At 37.9% G+C, this 19,262-nt stretch overlaps 1 protein-coding gene across 1 annotated transcript in view; it reads left to right on the top strand.

The window, feature by feature from the left end:
- Positions 1-19,262, top strand: part of LOC135461238 (zinc finger ZZ-type and EF-hand domain-containing protein 1-like) — a 51,554-nt gene that overhangs the window by 29,591 nt on the left and 2,701 nt on the right. Inside the window, exons 48-75 of the mRNA XM_064741809.1 lie at positions 213-394; positions 717-783; positions 1,116-1,179; positions 1,541-1,707; positions 2,020-2,161; positions 2,624-2,693; positions 3,194-3,307; positions 3,825-3,868; positions 4,826-5,053; positions 5,313-5,431; positions 5,846-5,916; positions 6,298-6,379; positions 6,883-6,992; positions 7,380-7,497; positions 8,453-8,506; positions 8,733-8,864; positions 9,372-9,483; positions 9,832-10,019; positions 10,701-11,057; positions 12,105-12,205; positions 13,575-13,631; positions 13,933-14,031; positions 15,364-15,712; positions 16,465-16,661; positions 17,604-17,722; positions 18,246-18,387; positions 18,690-18,821; positions 19,133-19,262. Of these exons, the coding sequence (XP_064597879.1) occupies positions 213-394; positions 717-783; positions 1,116-1,179; positions 1,541-1,707; positions 2,020-2,161; positions 2,624-2,693; positions 3,194-3,307; positions 3,825-3,868; positions 4,826-5,053; positions 5,313-5,431; positions 5,846-5,916; positions 6,298-6,379; positions 6,883-6,992; positions 7,380-7,497; positions 8,453-8,506; positions 8,733-8,864; positions 9,372-9,483; positions 9,832-10,019; positions 10,701-11,057; positions 12,105-12,205; positions 13,575-13,631; positions 13,933-14,031; positions 15,364-15,712; positions 16,465-16,661; positions 17,604-17,722; positions 18,246-18,387; positions 18,690-18,821; positions 19,133-19,262 (3,747 nt within the window). The remainder of the gene's footprint in view (positions 1-212; positions 395-716; positions 784-1,115; positions 1,180-1,540; positions 1,708-2,019; positions 2,162-2,623; positions 2,694-3,193; positions 3,308-3,824; positions 3,869-4,825; positions 5,054-5,312; positions 5,432-5,845; positions 5,917-6,297; positions 6,380-6,882; positions 6,993-7,379; positions 7,498-8,452; positions 8,507-8,732; positions 8,865-9,371; positions 9,484-9,831; positions 10,020-10,700; positions 11,058-12,104; positions 12,206-13,574; positions 13,632-13,932; positions 14,032-15,363; positions 15,713-16,464; positions 16,662-17,603; positions 17,723-18,245; positions 18,388-18,689; positions 18,822-19,132) is intronic.

The raw sequence follows: 19,262 nt of genomic DNA, 5'->3' as shown, positions 1-19,262 counted from the left end.
CATGTGCGTCTAAAATTTCGCTTTTCCATACCAAACTTTGGGTGAAACACAGTATTTTACTGAGAGTTTTTTTTTCCTCAATCATTTATTGCAATCCACTTTGTTCTGACTGTGTGGATGTGATTGGATACTTCAGTGTGCTTGAGGTTGTACAAATTTCAAAGAATGTATTATTTTACCTCACATGGTACGGGATATTTCATTGTTAACAGATCCCAACTGTGCTGTTCCTGTCAGAGATGTTGTCCTTCCAAGATTCCTTTGCCAAACATTATGCGGAGGGTCTGGATGGGTGTGGTCTGGATTTAGAGTCCAGGGTGAGAAAATCCTATTATGTGTTAATCAGACGGCTAGTCGACTCCTTCCAGGGGACCCAGAGACGACAGCTCAAGAGGTATGTCTATGGCTTTGGTGGCGATCCCCTACATTTTATCACATACTCAGGAATTTTATCACACACTCGAAAATATGCCTTGAAATTTGTACATACATGTGGATGAGATTCCTGGTACCCACAGAGGGCTAAATTGTGATATATAACAAGGTATATTACACCAGGTCATATTACATTTTGACATACACGTAGGATTTACTCTTGACTAATCCGGTTGCCTACCCTAAAGACCTGATGGCCATCGTATAGGCTATAAAGTGTACTGTACAGAGTTAAACCAATCAAACATCTAGTTTAATTCTTCTAGTATTTTCCCTCTCAGGAATATGGCCAATGCCTATGACTTCATACAGGCTTGTTTGCTGCACTTCCTGGACACTCAGTGGCAGGTAAGCCTTTAATCTCTTGCGACTGTATCTGTCATCTTGACAACAAAGCAAATCACTTTAACCCAGAAATGTTATACTCAGGACTATATACTATTAATGTCATCTCATATGTAACAAGATTTAATTGTTTACATGTAGTTTCGTACAAATTTGAATGTTACTGGATGCAAAATTTTGCGCACTTTCAAGGAAGCTCTATTTACATAATTTTACCACATCCTTTAAAACTGAATTCTATACCTATTTTAGAGTATTGTTATTGGACATCTTTATTGAGGACAAAAGATGATCAATTTGTATCCCTTTAATGTAATGTTGTGTTGTGTTTGCAGCCATATGACTTCTCCTTCATTTCTGAGGTCAAACTTCCATCTTTGTTCTTCGACATAGCTAAAGGTAACCCTTGTTAGCATTTGATTTCTGATGGGTTATTTTCTCACTTCATTTTGAAAGTCAGTTCTGTGACCCACTAATGAATAAATTTACATGGCATTCAGTTTGAATTGCTTGCTAACTCAATTCCAACACTTCTGTCAACCCAGCTAATTACTGTTGTGACACCAAACAACACATCTCAAATGTTCTGTTTCTTTAGCAAGATATTCCGGTGATCATATGTTTGCATGATGGCACCATAGATTATACAAAATACGACAGAGTGATATCAGCCTTATCAGACTCAAGAAACTTGCATCTAACTACTTTGTATAGGCTTTTCAGTTTGTAACATTTATTTTTTTGTTTCCCATTCTCTCAGAGACAGTGAAGATGCGTGATCGTACAGTGGCTGAGCAGGAAGAGAACAAAGAACTGCGCGAGTATGAGCAATGTAAGACCTGGTTTCAGGAATGTAGTGCCGACTCTGGCAAAGGCTTCTCTACTTGGTACCACAAACATGATGGGGTATCCTCCGAGGAACGCAAGGTAGGCTCCTCAGATTGCCACGTCAACACGTGGCAGGCTGAATGTATGGATTGAATTTATTAGAGAAAGAAAATTACCTGTTTAGAAGCCTCAGTCAGAACAGGCCGTTTCCTCTTTTTCAAAAAAGATGTAGCTTTGGAAATAATTAAAAAATTTGGGAAAAAATGAAATAGGATTTTATGTAAAGTAAATTAGTCTCTGGGAATATTTGCTTTTTGATAGGATTTGCATGGCTGTAAATGAAGGTTGTTTGGATACAGTAAAACTTGATAAAGAATTTGATAGTTTCACTATTTCCTTTTTTGATTTCAGCCAATACAGATGTTTGTAGCCAAGTTCTCAGACCTGTTGGATGTGGAGATTAGCTGTGATGGTTGTTCTGTGACCTTGCCTGGGCGGAGGTACAGGTGTCTACAGTGTGAGGACATGGACCTGTGTGCTACATGCTATGCTGGTGAGCAAAACAGAGAAATCAAACCTTAGTTATGAAATGTGAACATATGTGCTACATGCTATGCTGGTGAGCAACACCTATAGTCATGAAATCTGAACATATGTGCTACATGCTAAGCTGGTGAGCAAAATAAGGAAATCAAAGCTCTAGTCATGAAATATGAACTTGTGTGGTGCATGCTAATCTGGTGAGCAAAACAGGGAAATCAAATCTTTACATGTATAGTGTACATGTCAGCGATATGGTAAAGCTGGTCATGAAGCATTGGCCATCTACATAGGAGGGCACAGGTGGGGAAATCAACCCCTTGTACAGTACATGTGTTATGGTGATCATGAAGATTGCCTTTGTGTCAATTAAAGTTTAGAAAATATCCAGGGCTCTGGAGTAAATCTTATGTCATGTGACTGGATATGTGAAAATTCAGGATTTTGTTATGTTAAATTGTGGTATATTTGACAGGAGGTGTTAAGCCGTATGCAGAGAGTGATAACTCAAAACACACAGATGATCATGACATGGTGTACCTCATGTAAGTGCTGGTACTTCTCAGGATATGCTCATTTAGAACAGAATGTTGTTTGTGCACCCACTGCTGCACCTACTTCTAAAACCAGTTATTACAATTTGAGGTATTTCATAGGATTTGAACTGATTTCAACAGTAGTGGGAATATGTATCAGTGATACCGGTGAACAAAAAAAATAAAAATAAAAACATGTTTTGTGCTCATATAAAAGGTCATAGAGTGCAATACCTTTTATGTGATTACCAGTACTGTATACCACTTTGAAATGCTTCTAGGAGTTTATGTAATATGCCCTTTATCAAATTATGTTATAGAATCATCATCTCCGTATTTGTGCATGCTGTATCTAAGGAATGGTGAAGTGTCAAAATGTGATATTTTATAATCTTTACATTTTTTTTTTTTTCAACATTCACCAAAATCAGTGGTGTTTGTGACCACTTACGTGCAAAGCATTCTTTGAATTGTTTTCACATGTTCCATTTTGCCATTGTTTCCTTCAGGTATAAATGTAACAAGTGCCAGTCATTTATTGTTGGAACTCGTATTCACTGTAACGTGTGTGAAGATTTTGACCTTTGTCTGGGTTGTCACATCACAGAGTCCTTCCCTTCAGGGTAAGAGCATGTTTACGGGGATCTAATATTCTTGTATCAAATAATTCTTTAAAATCAAACTTCACTATTGATCAGAAGTGAATGGTTTCTGTTGCTAGTCTGAGGAACCTTTGCATTGTAAGATACTTTGAAAGAATTCATAGCAAAAGATGTGTTATTACCTTGATTCAGTAGTATCTTGTATGTTGATGTCAGATGTGTTATAATCACTTCTTACCTGGTGGTCATATCTCATGACTTTGATCTACAATGACTACTTTGTCTTCTGTTTAGTCACCTTTAATAATGTGTTACTGTAAAATTTTAATATATGAAACTGTAACTATAGCAAATGGCTGTAAAACTGTATATCTTGCCTTGTTTTGAAATTTGTGATATTAAAGACATCCAACTTTATGCAGTAGCTTGTAGAGAGCAATTTTGCCCTAAACACATGTATGTTGGCTAAGTTGTGATGACTTACCTGTGCATTGTATTAGAGCAATGGTAAACTTACTGTTGTTTTCATACATTTCAGACATTCTTCTGAACATGACATTACCAAGTTCCCTATGGTGAAGTGTAAGTGTGCTTGTCCTCTGAACTTGGATGGGTGATGTTAAGACTAAGAACTTTATAGAAACTTATGTTTGAGGAAGAATTAATCAAAAAAAGTGTTAACATATTAATCAATTTATAGACATCTTAATGGCTAGAGCATCCGTCTTGGAAGTCGGGAGACTCTGTGATCAGAACCAGGTCGGTTGATACCAATGACTTTAAGATTGATACTTGTTGCTGCCTGGTTTGGTTCTCAAAACTGAGAGGTTAGAGCAAGGAAACATGACTGGTTGGCCTGGTGTCAGTGTAATATGATTAGGTGGAGTGTGTCTGGTGTCTTAGGCATGATACTTCAGTGGCGGCAGCAGTTTGGCGGGATGGACTGGTCCTTATGACTACTCGTCGTCGTATGGCATATAAACATCTAAACGAAACATTAATTCCTTGAAAGATTTGCATCTTGCCTGTGATGCTTTGTCAATCAAGCTGTAGATTTTATCTTTCTCTACATTAGGAAATGTCACTTGTATAAGTGTATTTTTGCAAATTCTCTTGTTATACATGGAAAGTCTGGCGGCAACCTGTAGGTGGTAGTGGGCTTTCATCGGGCTCTGTCTGGTTTCTCCTCACCATAAGGCTGGCTGCAGTTGTATAAGTGAAATGTTCTTGAGTAGATTGGTGTAAAATACGAATCATGAATAAATAGATAAATATCCTGGGCCAGGCTGTTCAAACCGCTTTAAGACTTAATATCAGATTTAACTTCTGGTCTTCAATTTTGTACTTAGCCTAAAAAAATTGTGTAACATTACATTAAATAAAGAAATAAAACTGTTGCTGATATACTTTGACTTTGGAGCACTGCATTGGCTGCTGAGTTTGACTAAAGATTTAAAGAATAACAACCAGTATAAGCTGATACACTTTCAAACAACTGGATCCTGCTGCTTAAAGTTATCCTTAATTTCTTCATGACAGTGAAGAACACAAAGCGTGAATGTGACAGCCTGCTGCAGGCGTATATCCATCAACATGTCTGGCTGCTGTACTCCACACTGGCTCTCTGTCTGGTTAACTACATCTATGGCACTGAGACCCACTCACAGCAGGGGGACAGGGACTACCAGCAGGCCGCTGTCCAACTTCATAACCAGTGTATTGACATAGCCATGCACTGTCTGCTCACTGTACCCAAGGAGGCAGAAGGTAAGTAGACACCAAGTTTTCTGAGCGTGTATCAGGATGTAAGATTAATACATGTATATATGACAGATTGATAAAAATGGAGTTATAAGATGTACGTTTTTGGATATTGCAACCACTGGTTTAAATCATTTTAATCAAATTCTGCGACCCTTTTAAAATATGTGAAAAAATAGTTATAAAAAGACAAATGTTACGTTTCAAAACATTACCACACTGAATTAGTATTTTAGTGTTTTGTTTGGGTGTTTGTGTTGGACAGGTGAGGTGAAAAGTGAATGTGAGAAACAGCTAGAGGTACGACAAGAGGAGGCCTTTGCAATCCACTCCCAGGAGAGAATCATGGGACTGCTAGGGGCCATGGTGCCCCTGGTGGATCAGGTGAGATCACCTGTGGGTGGGACACTAGGGATATCTGTTATACTGTAGGATGTATGATATATGTATGCTTATCACAGAATCATTTTGAAAGGTATTCATACAAAGAAAATCACTGTTTTATTGTATCTTGCAAGAGAGTGTTGTATGTATAGGTATAATAAAGAGAAATAGTACATTATAATATTGACCTGCATTGACCGGAAGATTCCATTTTAAGCCTCTGTTAGAGCTAGGCAAACATAAAGGAAGACCTTCTATGTTCTCTTATAGACAGGTGATACATGTAGGTACTAATACATTTGGATGCCATGTATGTGGCTGAGCCAGGTTACATGCCTTTAATGGACAAGTAATACCTTTTAATGCAGCAGAATCTTTCGAAACTTAATATTAAGGTTTGCATTTCTGTTACAGAAGATTGAAACTGATTCCATCTACAACTTCAACAACGAGTCTTTCCTGCAACTTCTCTTCAAGATTGTGAGGTACATTTCCAATACATTCATCCATTTCATGGTAAAACTAACGTTAAGAGCTGATATAAACCTGCATTGTGTCTTTGCAATATACATTATTTATATATTTTTGTATTTGATTGAATTTTACACCATACTCAAGAATATTTCACTTATATGAAGGTGGCCAGCATTATGGTGGGAAGAACCTACATCATCAAGAATTGTCTAAATATACATGAAACTTGTAATGCCATTGTTGTAAGATGACTAAGTGATGTAGAAAGCATTGTTAAATCCAAACCAAACAAATCAGACCATACCAATTGTTATCATTCGCTTATTTAACAGACCACATGTCAATGTAAGTGGCTAAACTCTTGTGTTATGATGTGTGTTTATGTATTGTAGGAGAGACAGTGGTCATGAGGTGAACACTGTACATTTAGCCATGGGCTTGTTAGGCATGCTGCTAACCAGAAGCACAAGAAAGGTAACTTCATTTCCATAAATTTTAATACTGTTTTGCTTCAGTTTTTGCCAAAAGATGTTGGTATAAAAAATGATCTATAAGTATAAATATATTTATTTATTTATTTGATTGGTGTTTTACACCGTACTCAAGAATATTTCACTTAAACGATGGCGGCCAGCATTATGGCGAGAGGAAACCAGGCAGATCCCAGGGGAAACCAACAACCATCCGCAGGTAGCTGGCAGACATGTATGGCCGGAGTATAAATATTGATGAAGCGTATCACTTTCACTGGATGGACATGTCAGCATGACATTTTAGTGTAGGAAATCCACGTACGTTACTATTAACCCATTCAATGATTTTAAACCCTTTAAAGTTGAAAGTAGTGGAAGAAGCAGTGTGTTGAAGCAAAACTAACGTGTTTGTCACTTTCTTATTTAATGATTATTACGCAGTTTGCTTGTACATGTATTGCTGGGTACAGATTCACCTGTATGTCTCTTGTTCTTGTGTTGCAGACTGCTGATGCGGCCGTGAAGCATGAAATGACGAACACTGTGAAAGATGCACAAGAGGGGCAAAACACCATAGAATACCTTTTTGATTTTGGGGCAAAGTGTTTAGAATGGTACTGAACTGTATATAAAGTCAGTTTTGTTTTTATCATTATGATGATTGTTGGCTAGATCCAGCTGTTGTACATCTGACCAGTAGAAATATTTATTATATTTGCAAATTATATTATAAAACATTTGTTATATTTTATGCAGAGTAAATCTAGACAAAATTGTTCTTACAGCATGAAAAGTGTTTTTTTTTTTACCTTGAATCTTAGCATCTGTGGTTTATCAGTTAAATTATAAATGTTTTTTCATCTTATTATTTGCACACTATTACATGTAGTTCTTAATTTACTCAAAATGCATTGATGCTCAGAAATTGGTGAACGTAGGTATGGAGAACTTCCTTGTTTTATTTCCTGACCATAATATTGTGAAGTTGTTCCTTACCTTAGGAGTTGTTTAGACTGGGCCTGGCCGTTGTCCCGAATCCTCAGGAAGCTTTACCTCACTCCAGAGTGGAAGCCTGTAGTGATGAAGCACATCTCTGAGTGTATGGATAACCTCAGACAGGTGAGTTCTCTAGCTACTACACCTGATCACTCACGTTTTGAATGGTCTGTCTGTAGTGATGAAGCACATCTCTGAGTGTATGGATAACCTCAGACAGGTGAGTTCTCTAGTTACTACACCTGATCATTCATGTGTTGAATGGTCTGTCCGTAGTGATGAAGCACATCTCTGAATGTATGGATAACCTCAGACAGGTGAGTTCTCTAGTTACTACACCTGATCACTCACGTTTTGAATGGTCTATCTGTAGTGATGAAGCACATCTCTGAGTGTATGGATAACCTCAGACAAGTGAGTTCTCTAGTTACTACACCTGATCACTCACGTGTTGAATGGTCTGTCTGTAGTGATGAAGCAAATTTGACTGTCTGGATAACAACAGACAGGTAAGTCCTATACCTGATAGCACTTGATGGATTATAATGTTGAAACCAGAAGCACGTAGCATTGTTCAAGCTGATTGTCCATCTTCCCGTGGAGTTTTCCATCCAAATCCAATTATATCACAGCTTTTATGGCTTTCTCAGATTATCAGGTATTGTTTATAAAAATTAAAACCTTGGGGGTGCCTTCAACAGTCTTGATTCAGGACAATCTGGACTGAAGTTCAGTTGTTATTTTATTTTGAAATGAGTTTGACTTAAAATTAACACACTTTTGAGTGAATTTCTCATTTTCAACAATACTGGCATCCACTTTGGTTATAAAACAAAATTAACAGATATAAAAAAAAAAAATAAAAAAATTTCTTTTGAATTTCAGTGACATTTATCTCATTTCCAAACATCCTAATTGCAGCTGTTTGAGAAATAATTTATAAATGTGACATGATCCAGTTACCAAGAAAGTAATTCAGAATCATTCTTGCAGACAGGTTAACGTATAGTATGTATATTACAATATTTGGACCATTTCACTGACCGTCTTAAATGATTTTGAAATTTTTTTCCTACAGAAACCAGATCTCTCCTCCATATTTGCACTTTTCATAATCGCTGGATTTCCAGAGGTGAGTTTTCTTTTCTCTTCTTATTTTACTCATTATATTGTGTGAAATTGTTGTAAACAGGTTCTAAAAAACCTGTGAAAAAAAAGTTCTCTGATTGTTCATAACATTATTACTGAGGTAACCAGAAAAGTGTGATGTTACGTGATGATTTTAGTTATTTCTTTAAAATAATTTTCAGTTTATACACCCCGATACATGATTAATAGATATGTGCTTGTTTTTTCAGATACTGACCATTGGAACATCAGTGACATATGACCTAGTGGGAACAGATGTTAAAAATGGAATTGTTCTGAAACATTTCTCAGCTACACACCAGACTCTGCTCATTGATGTGAAAACGAGGAAGAGGCAGACTGTGAGTTTATTGACAATCCTGTCTCAGTATGAAACATGTTCATCTGTAATCAACTCCAAAAGAGCTGTAATGTATAGATATAAATGCACCACTGTCTTGATGATTACTCCTAACATATTCAAAATTACCATATTGCCCAATTTATTTTATATTTTGATAAATGCTGTCACATTTTGTTATTGTCGGTGATATTTATTGCTGGAGTGAAGATCTTTTGTTCTTGTGTTTTTTAATGGCTACTTGTGTGTGACTCCAGTACTGGCTACCTGTGTGTGACTCCAGTAATGACTACGAGTGTGTGACTCTAGTAATGGCTACGAGTGTGTGACTCTAGTAATGGCTACCTGTGTGTGACACTAGTAATGGCTACAAGTGTGTGACTCTAGTAGTGGCTACCTGTGTGTGACTTTAGTAATGGCTACCTGTGTGTTAGTAAGCTAAAATTTGTAAGTGCTATGTATTATGAGCTTTTTTAGGGTATTTGTCCAGGCTATCTTGTTTTGGCAGGTGAAGGACAAATATGTGGAGTGTGCCTCCTCTCAGCTGGACATCCTGCACTCTGATCACCTGGAAATATTCATGCAGATCACCAAAGATATCATTACAAGACTGAAGAAAGGTGAGAGGGAAATGTCGCTAGTCTTGTAACAATGCAACAATGAAGTAACATAAGCATGTCATACCACATGTGCAAGCTTGAGCCTTCCACTCTGTCCCATTGTAGCCACAGGCATCCAATACCTGTGTGCAGTGATGCATTAACTCATGATTGATATCCTCTAGAATCTTATATTCTTAATGAAATAATGGTTTCTGTGGTATGGGGTCATTCCTGGCCTTGGTCTGGGAATTTTTAGATGTCGTATTTGTCATTATTTGTACATGATTACACTTGTAACAATAAGTATTTGACAGCATTTGTATCTTAAGCCATGCTTGTAATTTTATCACTGGTGTTATGTTTCAGGTGAGGTGTTGAGTGTTGAGCAGAGTTGGGTGCTCTCCCTTGCCCTAAAGGCCCTTAGTAAAACCCTCCTGTTGATGACAGAAAGGACTTGTACAGAGCTCTACCAGACGGATTTTCTTCAGTGTGTCGTCTACATGGCCAGCCAAGGCACCGGCTTCAGTAGACAATGGCTACTCAAAGATCTTGAGGTAATGGCTGGCTGCGAGCAGTCATGACAACCGAAACCCCATCACATCACTGTTCCATTGATCCTCAGTGAATACATTTGTAATTTTCTGGCATCATCAGTAAAATCAACATTTGTACTGTCAACCTTTTTGTATGCTTCCATGGTGTTACTTCGGCATGTTTTGTTCAGACTGGCTATTGTTTACTTTTTAAGAAATCATAAAGTTGGCCAATCTTAATAGCATCCAAGGCTTCCATTTTAAATGCGGAACAGTTGAAAAAGTAGTTTATATTAGGATTTAACTCCTGATTGACCAGTTTGCTGCACCTTTATGGCTGATTTCCAAGCTCTTTTTAAGCCTCATTTTGTCTTGAATTTGTTAATTTGTTAGTTGTTAATTCTTTGCCATACCAAACACGAAATAGGTTGACTGAATGACCACTTTATAGTGGCTTTACAGGCTGCGAAGAAACTCAAATACCCAAATTAATACTTGTATGGGACACATAAAGTTGTAGAAAAACCAGCAGAAACTGTATTCAGTCTTTTCTTGAACAAGATCAGGAAATGAAATAAAAGATTGTCATAAAACTGTAAATAAATTCTGGATCATTAGTTTTCAGATATTTACTTCAGGGAGTCATGTGTAACATAAGATTGCAAAGTATTTGTATAATTTCCTCCATTTTACTCTCCATAGGTTCTGTCTTTAATGATGTACACTCACGAAAGAAAGAATGCCAAACTTTTAAAAGATGCTGTAAAATCAGCAAAGTTGAAATCCAAAAAACCTGTAACTGCTGAGGGTACAGTGATCAGGCCAGGGTCTGCGACAGGCTCATCAGTTGATCCAGAAAAGGAGGCTGCTTCGGAAAAAAAGGGGATCAAAATACAGGATCAGCCTGGCATACCAATCAAAGAGAGTCAGGAGGAGGAGCTTGTTACCAGCGACGACGAGGACTCAGACTATTCTCTTGACTCTGACTCATCCTGTGATAAAGAGATCAAGGAGAAATGCATGGAGGGCATTGATGAAAAAACCAAGATGTACTTTCAGGTAGCTTTTCAGTTCTAAGTTGTTTGTTTTGGTATTACTGCAGTATTTGAGTCACCTTTTTTTTTTTTTTTTTGGTTTTCTTCCAGCTTATTCTGAAGGCATTCTTTTTTGTAGACAGTTAAAATTATCCTTTTTCCTGAAATTGGTCAATCCAACCAGTGTAGTTTTGTCTAGAAAAACAAATTGTAAATATGCATAAATTGCCCTGAAAGTTGCTCTTTCACATGTGAAAAATTTGAGGAATTTAATAAGTGAGCGATAGGAAGTGGTTAAAGTACTTAATAAACTGCTACTGTATAGTTCTGTGCTGTTACAACCAAAGTTTAAGGTTGTTCTAATTTTGGGGAAAGATATTAGTAGTGCTGAAAACAGAAAAAAGAAACTTAATATTTCTGCTACAATTACATGTATATTGGCTACAACGACCAGATCAGGTGTCCCAAAAATTAGAAGAAATATGGTACATAGCACAGTACTCTGCTGTTACCACACGGGTGTAAACCTGCTTTATTGGTGGCACTATACCTTACTATCATGTCGGCACTCACAACTCTTCAGCTCACTCTGACTCAAGACTGTTGAACCACCGCAATGTGATAGATACTGCTATAAAACCATTAGACAGTACGCAACCTCTGTTCAGTGTTGTGTAATTTTTTGCTGACTAAGCTGTCGGTCTGGCAAAGTTTTGACATCCTATCTTTGAACATGGGCCTGCTGTAGACATTTCAGCATGGGCCAGTCAGTTAATGAGAGATCTGGTAGATGTCACAAACTCCTGTACTTGAGATGTCACAGCTATTTAACCCAGTGAACAATACCTTTAATAGAGTTTAACTGCATCTACTGCTGTAAGATCAAGATTCGACTGGTAAACCATTTAAATCCTGTAAATTTTAAAGTTATTCTTAATATCTTGTTTGCTTCTTACTGTGAGTATGTTGTGATGATTTCAGATTTTTTCCAGATTTATTGCAAGTATAACTGATGTGATTTAATGCTGATGAATTGTGACAGACTTTGGAAATGTGTGTTTTTCTGTAACAGACCCTCCATGATCAACTTAAAGTCCCACTGGATGTTCTCCGATTCCTGTATGATGTCAATGAAGGGAATACAGCTGCTATTGTCTTAGCCATTCAGGAAAAGTTAGTGCTCTGTTCTCATGTTCTGTCATGATACATACAGCACCTGTACAACTATTCAAACATTAACTTACTATATTGTTACGGTATTGAAAACAGCAACAGAAAACAGACTCAGTGACTCAATATTACAATGTAAACAATGTTTATATATAAAATGAGACGTACAGTTTTACAGACAGTTCAACAACAACAACATTAAAAAAACATACACATCAGTATTACCGGTCTTTAAAAGTTTCCAGTTCACCTTTGCATCCCAAGGAACGTATTCCAGGAGATCCAACGTAAAGACCATGGGATAAACACACAATTCACACAAGTCACAAATTGTCCCAGTCAGGTACTTTGCTAGGTTAGCGAACGCGAACACAGTACACAGGTTACACAGAACTGGAACAGTCAAGCCTTTGAATGACGTCACACCCGCAGAGCACAACACAGGGTAAATCCAGGCATAGAGGTATAATCCACTTTAGAACAGTCACAGCTCCCGCAGAAACTCACAAACGAGCCGTTCAGAGACGTAGAGTAATGTCACCTTGTGGCAGAACGAACGTCCTTTACAAAACTGAAAACTTCAGTTTAGAGTCCGTGACGACCTTGTCGGTCAGGTGAGGTCAGCGTGTTAAACAAATTACACAGTCAACACTGTATAATCATAATAAAGATCCGAACACCAATAAACGTGACTTCCGCAGAAATTCACTAATACCAGACATCAGTACAACTGTGGTACACAAACGGTGCCGGCATAGAAAACTGTCCTCCCAAACGAAACTGGCATCACCAGCTCATATCAATATAATGGACTCAATACGAGAGCGTCGCACACTCTCCTGGCTCCCAGCGGATGCAGCAAAAATACCTCCTCTCTGCACAGAAAACACGGCTTATATACGTTCCAGGTGGATTCAACTATTCTTAAACACAGAATTAACAGCCAATGAAATAAACGAAGCATTGAACAAGGTGCTTTCGATCCGGTCCGCGCTGTACACATATAACAGGGCCTGTTATGCTTTCACAAAGGTCTGCAGACTAACAGTACATGAAAACGTTAAATAGTCATACATAACAATATGCTGCCTAATAAGGGTTCCATGAAAATTGGAAGCACAAGTTTCAAATTTTTTTGACCTTGAATACATAGGATTAATCTTTATATTCTGTGTTATTTGGTGTAGTTCATATTTAAAAACAAAGATGTGTAATGTAGGATTCAGTTTTGTTCCACATGCCTGTGGTGTATCAGAAATAGACTTGTAATATGAGTAGATGAGTGTGGCCATTGGAAAATGAGAGAAGGTGTACAGACTTACTAATAGAAGGTGTACAACCCTTACTAATAGAAGGTATTCTTTGTTTGAAGTTTGGAAGGAGAGCATTACAAGACACCTGATGAAATAAAAAAGCTTACAAAGAAATGGTATGTACTTTCTTCCTTGAATTGAAAATTGTTTTGAAATAAGCATTTGAATTAAGTCATGCTTTCTGTTTATGCCCATGTGACTGGTCTGATTATGTCATAAAAAATACAGTGACTAGAGGTACTACAGTAGCTACAGGTAACTCCTAGTGTGAACATAGCATTTATATTTCACCCTATTATAAATCTACCAGTGATTAGCTAACTTACAGCTTTATAAAGCTGCGTGTACACAACATGTATATAGTCTTAAATAATACAGGTTTTACAGTGTTGAACTTTTTTGATGCACACCTTACAGGCATAAGAACACGTCCACACCTGAAACCTCCAACCCTGGGGACAAGGCCATAGATCAGGGCATCCAGTTGTTCTGTCTGAAGAAGAAATCAGAGCGGCAGTAAGTGTCACAGTCTGGTGTGCATTGTAGGAGACGTTCTTAAATCCAGCATAAATCACTAGTCAGATAATTTGTTAACATATTGTGTATTTTATTGCTTAGCACAACTGTCTATTTGCAACTCACATCCACATCATTTCCTTGGTTTTTAATGCATGTGTTTTCATATTCTGAGATGAACTTTTGCAAAACATTTTTGTGGCAATTGTATGTAGCAGTTCTGTTATCTGTGATACGTGTAATTGAGTATTGGTCTCTATTTTAATTACATCTTCTTTTCAAACTCAACTCTAAAGATAGGTGTTCCTATTTTCAGTCTATAATGTTTCTTATTTAAGATTCCATTTTATTCCTGGCTTTTGTGGAAAGTCTTTATGAAACTTTTATGCATTTTGTACTACCCAGTTTGTTCAGTATGTTGTTTCTGAGTATGTGTTTGTTTAGGATGCTAGGGCTCACAGGTTCCACTGAGTGCTGCTCCATTTTTTTTTTTGTGAAGTGCAACATAGAAATAGATTTGTACACATTTTTTAAGAAAAGAGATGAATTTGTAATCAAGGTTGAAATTTATAGAACACATGCATTATAATAGGCAGACTAAATGCCATAGGGAAAATTATTAAAGGATACATGATATGCTTTGGTTTTAGTCCTTAATGAGCTGATTATCATGTGTTTTTTCAATTTTCACTTTGTGGGGTAAAAAATGTCTTCATAGTACATAAAGTTCTTAAGGCCCCAGCAGTCAGTCTGGAAATTAAGTAGTTTGCAGTGCTGAGGTCAACAATGATCCCTCTTTAAAGATAAGGCTGGGGGACAGATTGAATGGGTCTGGCCAAATTGGGGTGGGAGTGTGGTGAACAGACTGAACTGGGCCGGGTGTATGGGTGTGGAGGCGGTGTTAAACTGGCCTGAAGAAGCCACGCAGTATCTGTGTACATGTCACCTTGCCCACATGGAGCAAAGCGGTTCAGCGCGCTAGGGGCACTTCGGGGGTGTTCACTGAGTTCCGAACAACATCAACAATGACATAAATTCCGAAAAAATCTGACCGTTAGCGGAAAATGTGCATAACATAGGATGGTATTTAATAGGTATAAAAATCCCCCCAAAATGCTTTTTTTTACGAAAATTCTGGGGCATAATTTTCTTTATTTGGCATTGAAACATAATCTTTGTTTTTGAGTTCCTTTTCATGCATCCTTCAAGCGAGAAACACTGAACGAAATTCTGTTGTTACTGCCGTAAAGCCCAGCTGCTATGGATTTAGATCAGTGTATTGAGCAATGTATTCAATGTATTCAGTGTATTCGTTGTTCTCATTTTCATCAGAACCCTAGACAAGGCTAAAGAAGAGCCATCAGAGGAGACCCAGAAGCTGATAGCCACGCCAGACAAGGAGGTGCAGGAAGAAATCCTCAAACAGAGGAAGACCAAGAGCGGTGAGCTGTGGAAGTCTGAGCTGGAGAGGCAGGAGAAGATCTCTTCCCGCGAGTACCTGGGCAAGGTGAACACGGCCATGGCTGTACTGTACAGTCGACAGGTTCTCTCCTTACTGCTGGCAGACTGGCCCAGAGGCATGAACATCAACTACACGGTGCTGGGCTGTAAGGACCATCAGCATATCCCCTGTATTCTCGACCTGCTCAACCGCTCAGACAGCAGGGAGCAGTTTCACCAGGTAGATTGATTGTTTACTGTAGTATAAAAAACACAGATCTCACAAAAGTTTTGACACCCATAAGAAACCTTGTCATTCTGCACTCAGGCCCTTGTTAAATGAAGGGCCCATTTCAAAAGATAGGATGTCAGAAATTTGAATTTGACATAGACAGAGTAATTTATAGACCGTCCAGTCCCAGCTATTTTTAAAAAATACACTGTAATGATCAAGAGATTAGAGTGTCAGCCTTACAAGTGAGAGACCTAGAATTCAATAGCGGCACCAGATGCTTTTAAATCTTGCTACTTCCCTGGCTAGGGGATAATAGGTAAAGCACTGGTCGATCTGGTGTCAGTATACTTGGACATGACGAGACCTCATGTTAGGTGTTCAGGCATGGTGAAGCAGCACTATAACATTGTTAACATTTGAGTTGGTCTGTTTCAAGGAGACACCATCATGTTAAGACCAAAGTAAAGTTGCAGTTGATGTTAAAACAGCAAAACATCACAGATAAAATAATAATAATGGATGTGCACAGTAAATGACAATATTAGGGCATATACTTGTAAGAAAACCATGAGGTTACACCGCAAATGGAAAAACTGGAAGACAAATTTATGTTTATTAAATATGAGATATTTTAATGGAAAACAATTTCCTTCAAGCACACTCAAATATCTTAAGAAATAATGACCTTGTATTTGGGACATGTATTTCAATATTCACTTATAATCCTAATAATTATCATACTGTCTTTGTGTGTGAAGGTTGTGGAGAAGGTGATAGAGAACTGTGACCAGGAGAGCATGGTGGCTGTAGCTCAGACAGCCTGCCAGCTGATGGAGGAAGTCAGCTATTCTGTGGAGACCAAGGAGTCAGAACACAACTATAAGAACAACTGTAACATTGAGGAGACCCTCCATTTCCCGGGGGCCACCGTCCTCTCCGTCTCATTTGACCCCAGGTGAGGCTGGACTAGTACCACTTCAAACATGCTGTAATCTGTAAGAGTATCTTCAAGTCGTGACAGAGAAAACTGCTGGTGGCATTATGTCTGGCTACTCAGAATGATATTATACTTTGAATTTTTTCACAGGTCAACAGGTCTAAAATTAGAGATGCACGCTTCGGAACTTACCCATGTCACGACTCACATCACAAAAGTCCACCTTGGACGACACCATTTCTAAGTAGGGGTTATCACAGGTGTTCAGGCCACAAATTCATTAACGCAGGCAACAACAATCTCATGCTAATTGATTTACCCCTCTGCTTTGTGTGTGTATGGTCCTTTCCATGACAGTGTAGAGCAGGTGTTGACAGCAAACAAGAGTCTGCAGCGAAATAAGGGATTGTTGTGGAATTTGCTCTGCATTCCCTTCACTTTCGTGTCAAATAAATATGTAAAAGTTTAAAGTATGATAGAATAGAAATAATGACTTTTTATGGAGTCTTTGTTGATTTTAGACTTCCATACATCTGTGGTGCCTCATTCTAAAATTTCAACTCTTCTGCATTTACCGGTTTAAAATAAACAACACTGACCCAATAAAGTCATTATTTTTTAATTAAATCCTTACCTTTTCTTGCATCAAAATATCCATTTATATATTGGAAAAGATAGAATCAATATTTTGAGCCATCAGAAGAGAATTAATTCGCTGTTTTCTAGGGTTGCTGTAGTACATATAGTTTATTTTACACGTGCATCTTTCAAACTGAGAGAAGTATGGAGAAAAGGAGTAAATGTTTGACAATGCATGAAATCCAAAACTGGTCATCTCACTTAGACAATTGATCACATCTATAAATTGTTAGTGGTCTTTAGTGCAGCACATATTTACCACTTGGCCATTACAACTGTATCTCAACTGAAGACTGGGGGATGTTTATGTGACTGTTTCAGATGTGCCACAGAGGAAGGCTGCGATGAATTGGTATTCTCCACCTCAGCCAGTTACACCCAGGACAAGAAGGTGTTCAGTGGGACATCACATACCAACTGGTACAACTTTGATGTGCCAGGTATGCAGTCTTAGAATTCTGTATAAACCTTGACATGTTGTCTTTGGGTTATAATCAGATGGCAGTGTGTCAGATTTTTTCCCAATTTTTTGTTGATTGACTCACTGCCATGTGATCAAACCTGCTCTAAAAGCAATCTCCGTGCTACCAGAAAAACAGTCTGTTTATCTTATGGTTTACTTGGTTGTATAAAGGGTGACTTTAATAGCACATGGACTAAAGAATGCAAACATATGTGGCACATATCTAGAAGGCCAAGAATGATAGATATTAGTAATGTTACTGTATTTTGTTTGGCAAGTTGCTACATGTAAATGTTGTTACATTTATAATTGGCATATAAATATAAAAGGAATGAAAAATTTGTACAAGATAAAGAAGGATTTGTGAGCTCATTCAGCTCACATTTAAGCACATATGCTACATAAACTGTCATTTAAATTGAATGTGATCTGGTTGGTCTACATGATAATGTATGTATTTTTCCATTGCCATTCAGTGTAAATATTGTTATTGTTGTCAGGTGACACCTTGTACTTCCGCTTCACCTCAGACGGCAGTGGTACAGACTGGGGATACAAGTTCACAGTGTGGGCCAGTCAGAGGGATGGCTTTGACACAGGCTACCTCATCCTCAACAGAATTCTCCTCTCACACTCAGCCTTGTAAGTCAGTACATCACATTGCAAAGGGGTGTCACTTCATTGTTGTAGCTTTGAAGATTGTTTCAGCATTAGAATCTCTGATCTTCTGCTAAACTGCATCCAGGTTATTTAACATATAATATTAATTATGTACTCTAGGATCTATAAATCATTATTTCTTTGATCATAGGCTTGCCATGTATTTCATCATTGGCAGTTACCCTAATCTGTTAATGGTTGAATTCAGATGTAGATCTATATATTCACCTCAGCCATCATGGGCGTGATCACAACCTGAGTACAAATAAACCTTTGTTTTTCAGCAATACACTGAACCGTGTGTTACCAGCTGGGGAGTTGTGGGCCAGTCTTATTTATGTGGCCTGTAAACAGACTTCCTGTCAGAGATTGAAGGTTATACAACTGCTTCTGAGGATCATTCACAGTGAGCACAGGTAAGACTCAACTGAATCATAGTGACTTTCAATTCATAGTCTTAACCCTAACATCGCTTCACTTTGGACGAGAGTTAATATCAAGCTGATTATTAGCTTCCTAAGTCACTTTTAAACATCACTGTTGGCAATTTGTAGGCATTGGCTGTTCAGAATGCAGTGGTACTTTAGTTAGTTCATGTAACTTTAATGATATTTTATGCTGAGATCAATGATGGGCTTATGAAGAGTATACATGTAGCTATAAGTATATTTACAGTTTGTTCTTTCAAGTGTTCCATAGTATCAAGTACACCATGTTTTTGTTTCAGGAATGGCAGTTCATCATGTTTAAGTATTGACTTGAGTTTACTAAAGCCTCTGTGGAAGCTCTACTGTGGATTGAGTAAACAGGGTACTGATACTGTGTCAGTTGTCTCCCCTGTCACAAGAGCTCTGACT

Source organism: Liolophura sinensis, chromosome 1 (assembly GCF_032854445.1).
Source record: "Liolophura sinensis isolate JHLJ2023 chromosome 1, CUHK_Ljap_v2, whole genome shotgun sequence".
In the NCBI taxonomy this organism is placed as follows: domain Eukaryota; kingdom Metazoa; phylum Mollusca; class Polyplacophora; order Chitonida; family Chitonidae; genus Liolophura; species Liolophura sinensis.
This window is presented reverse-complemented; position numbering and strand designations above follow the sequence as displayed.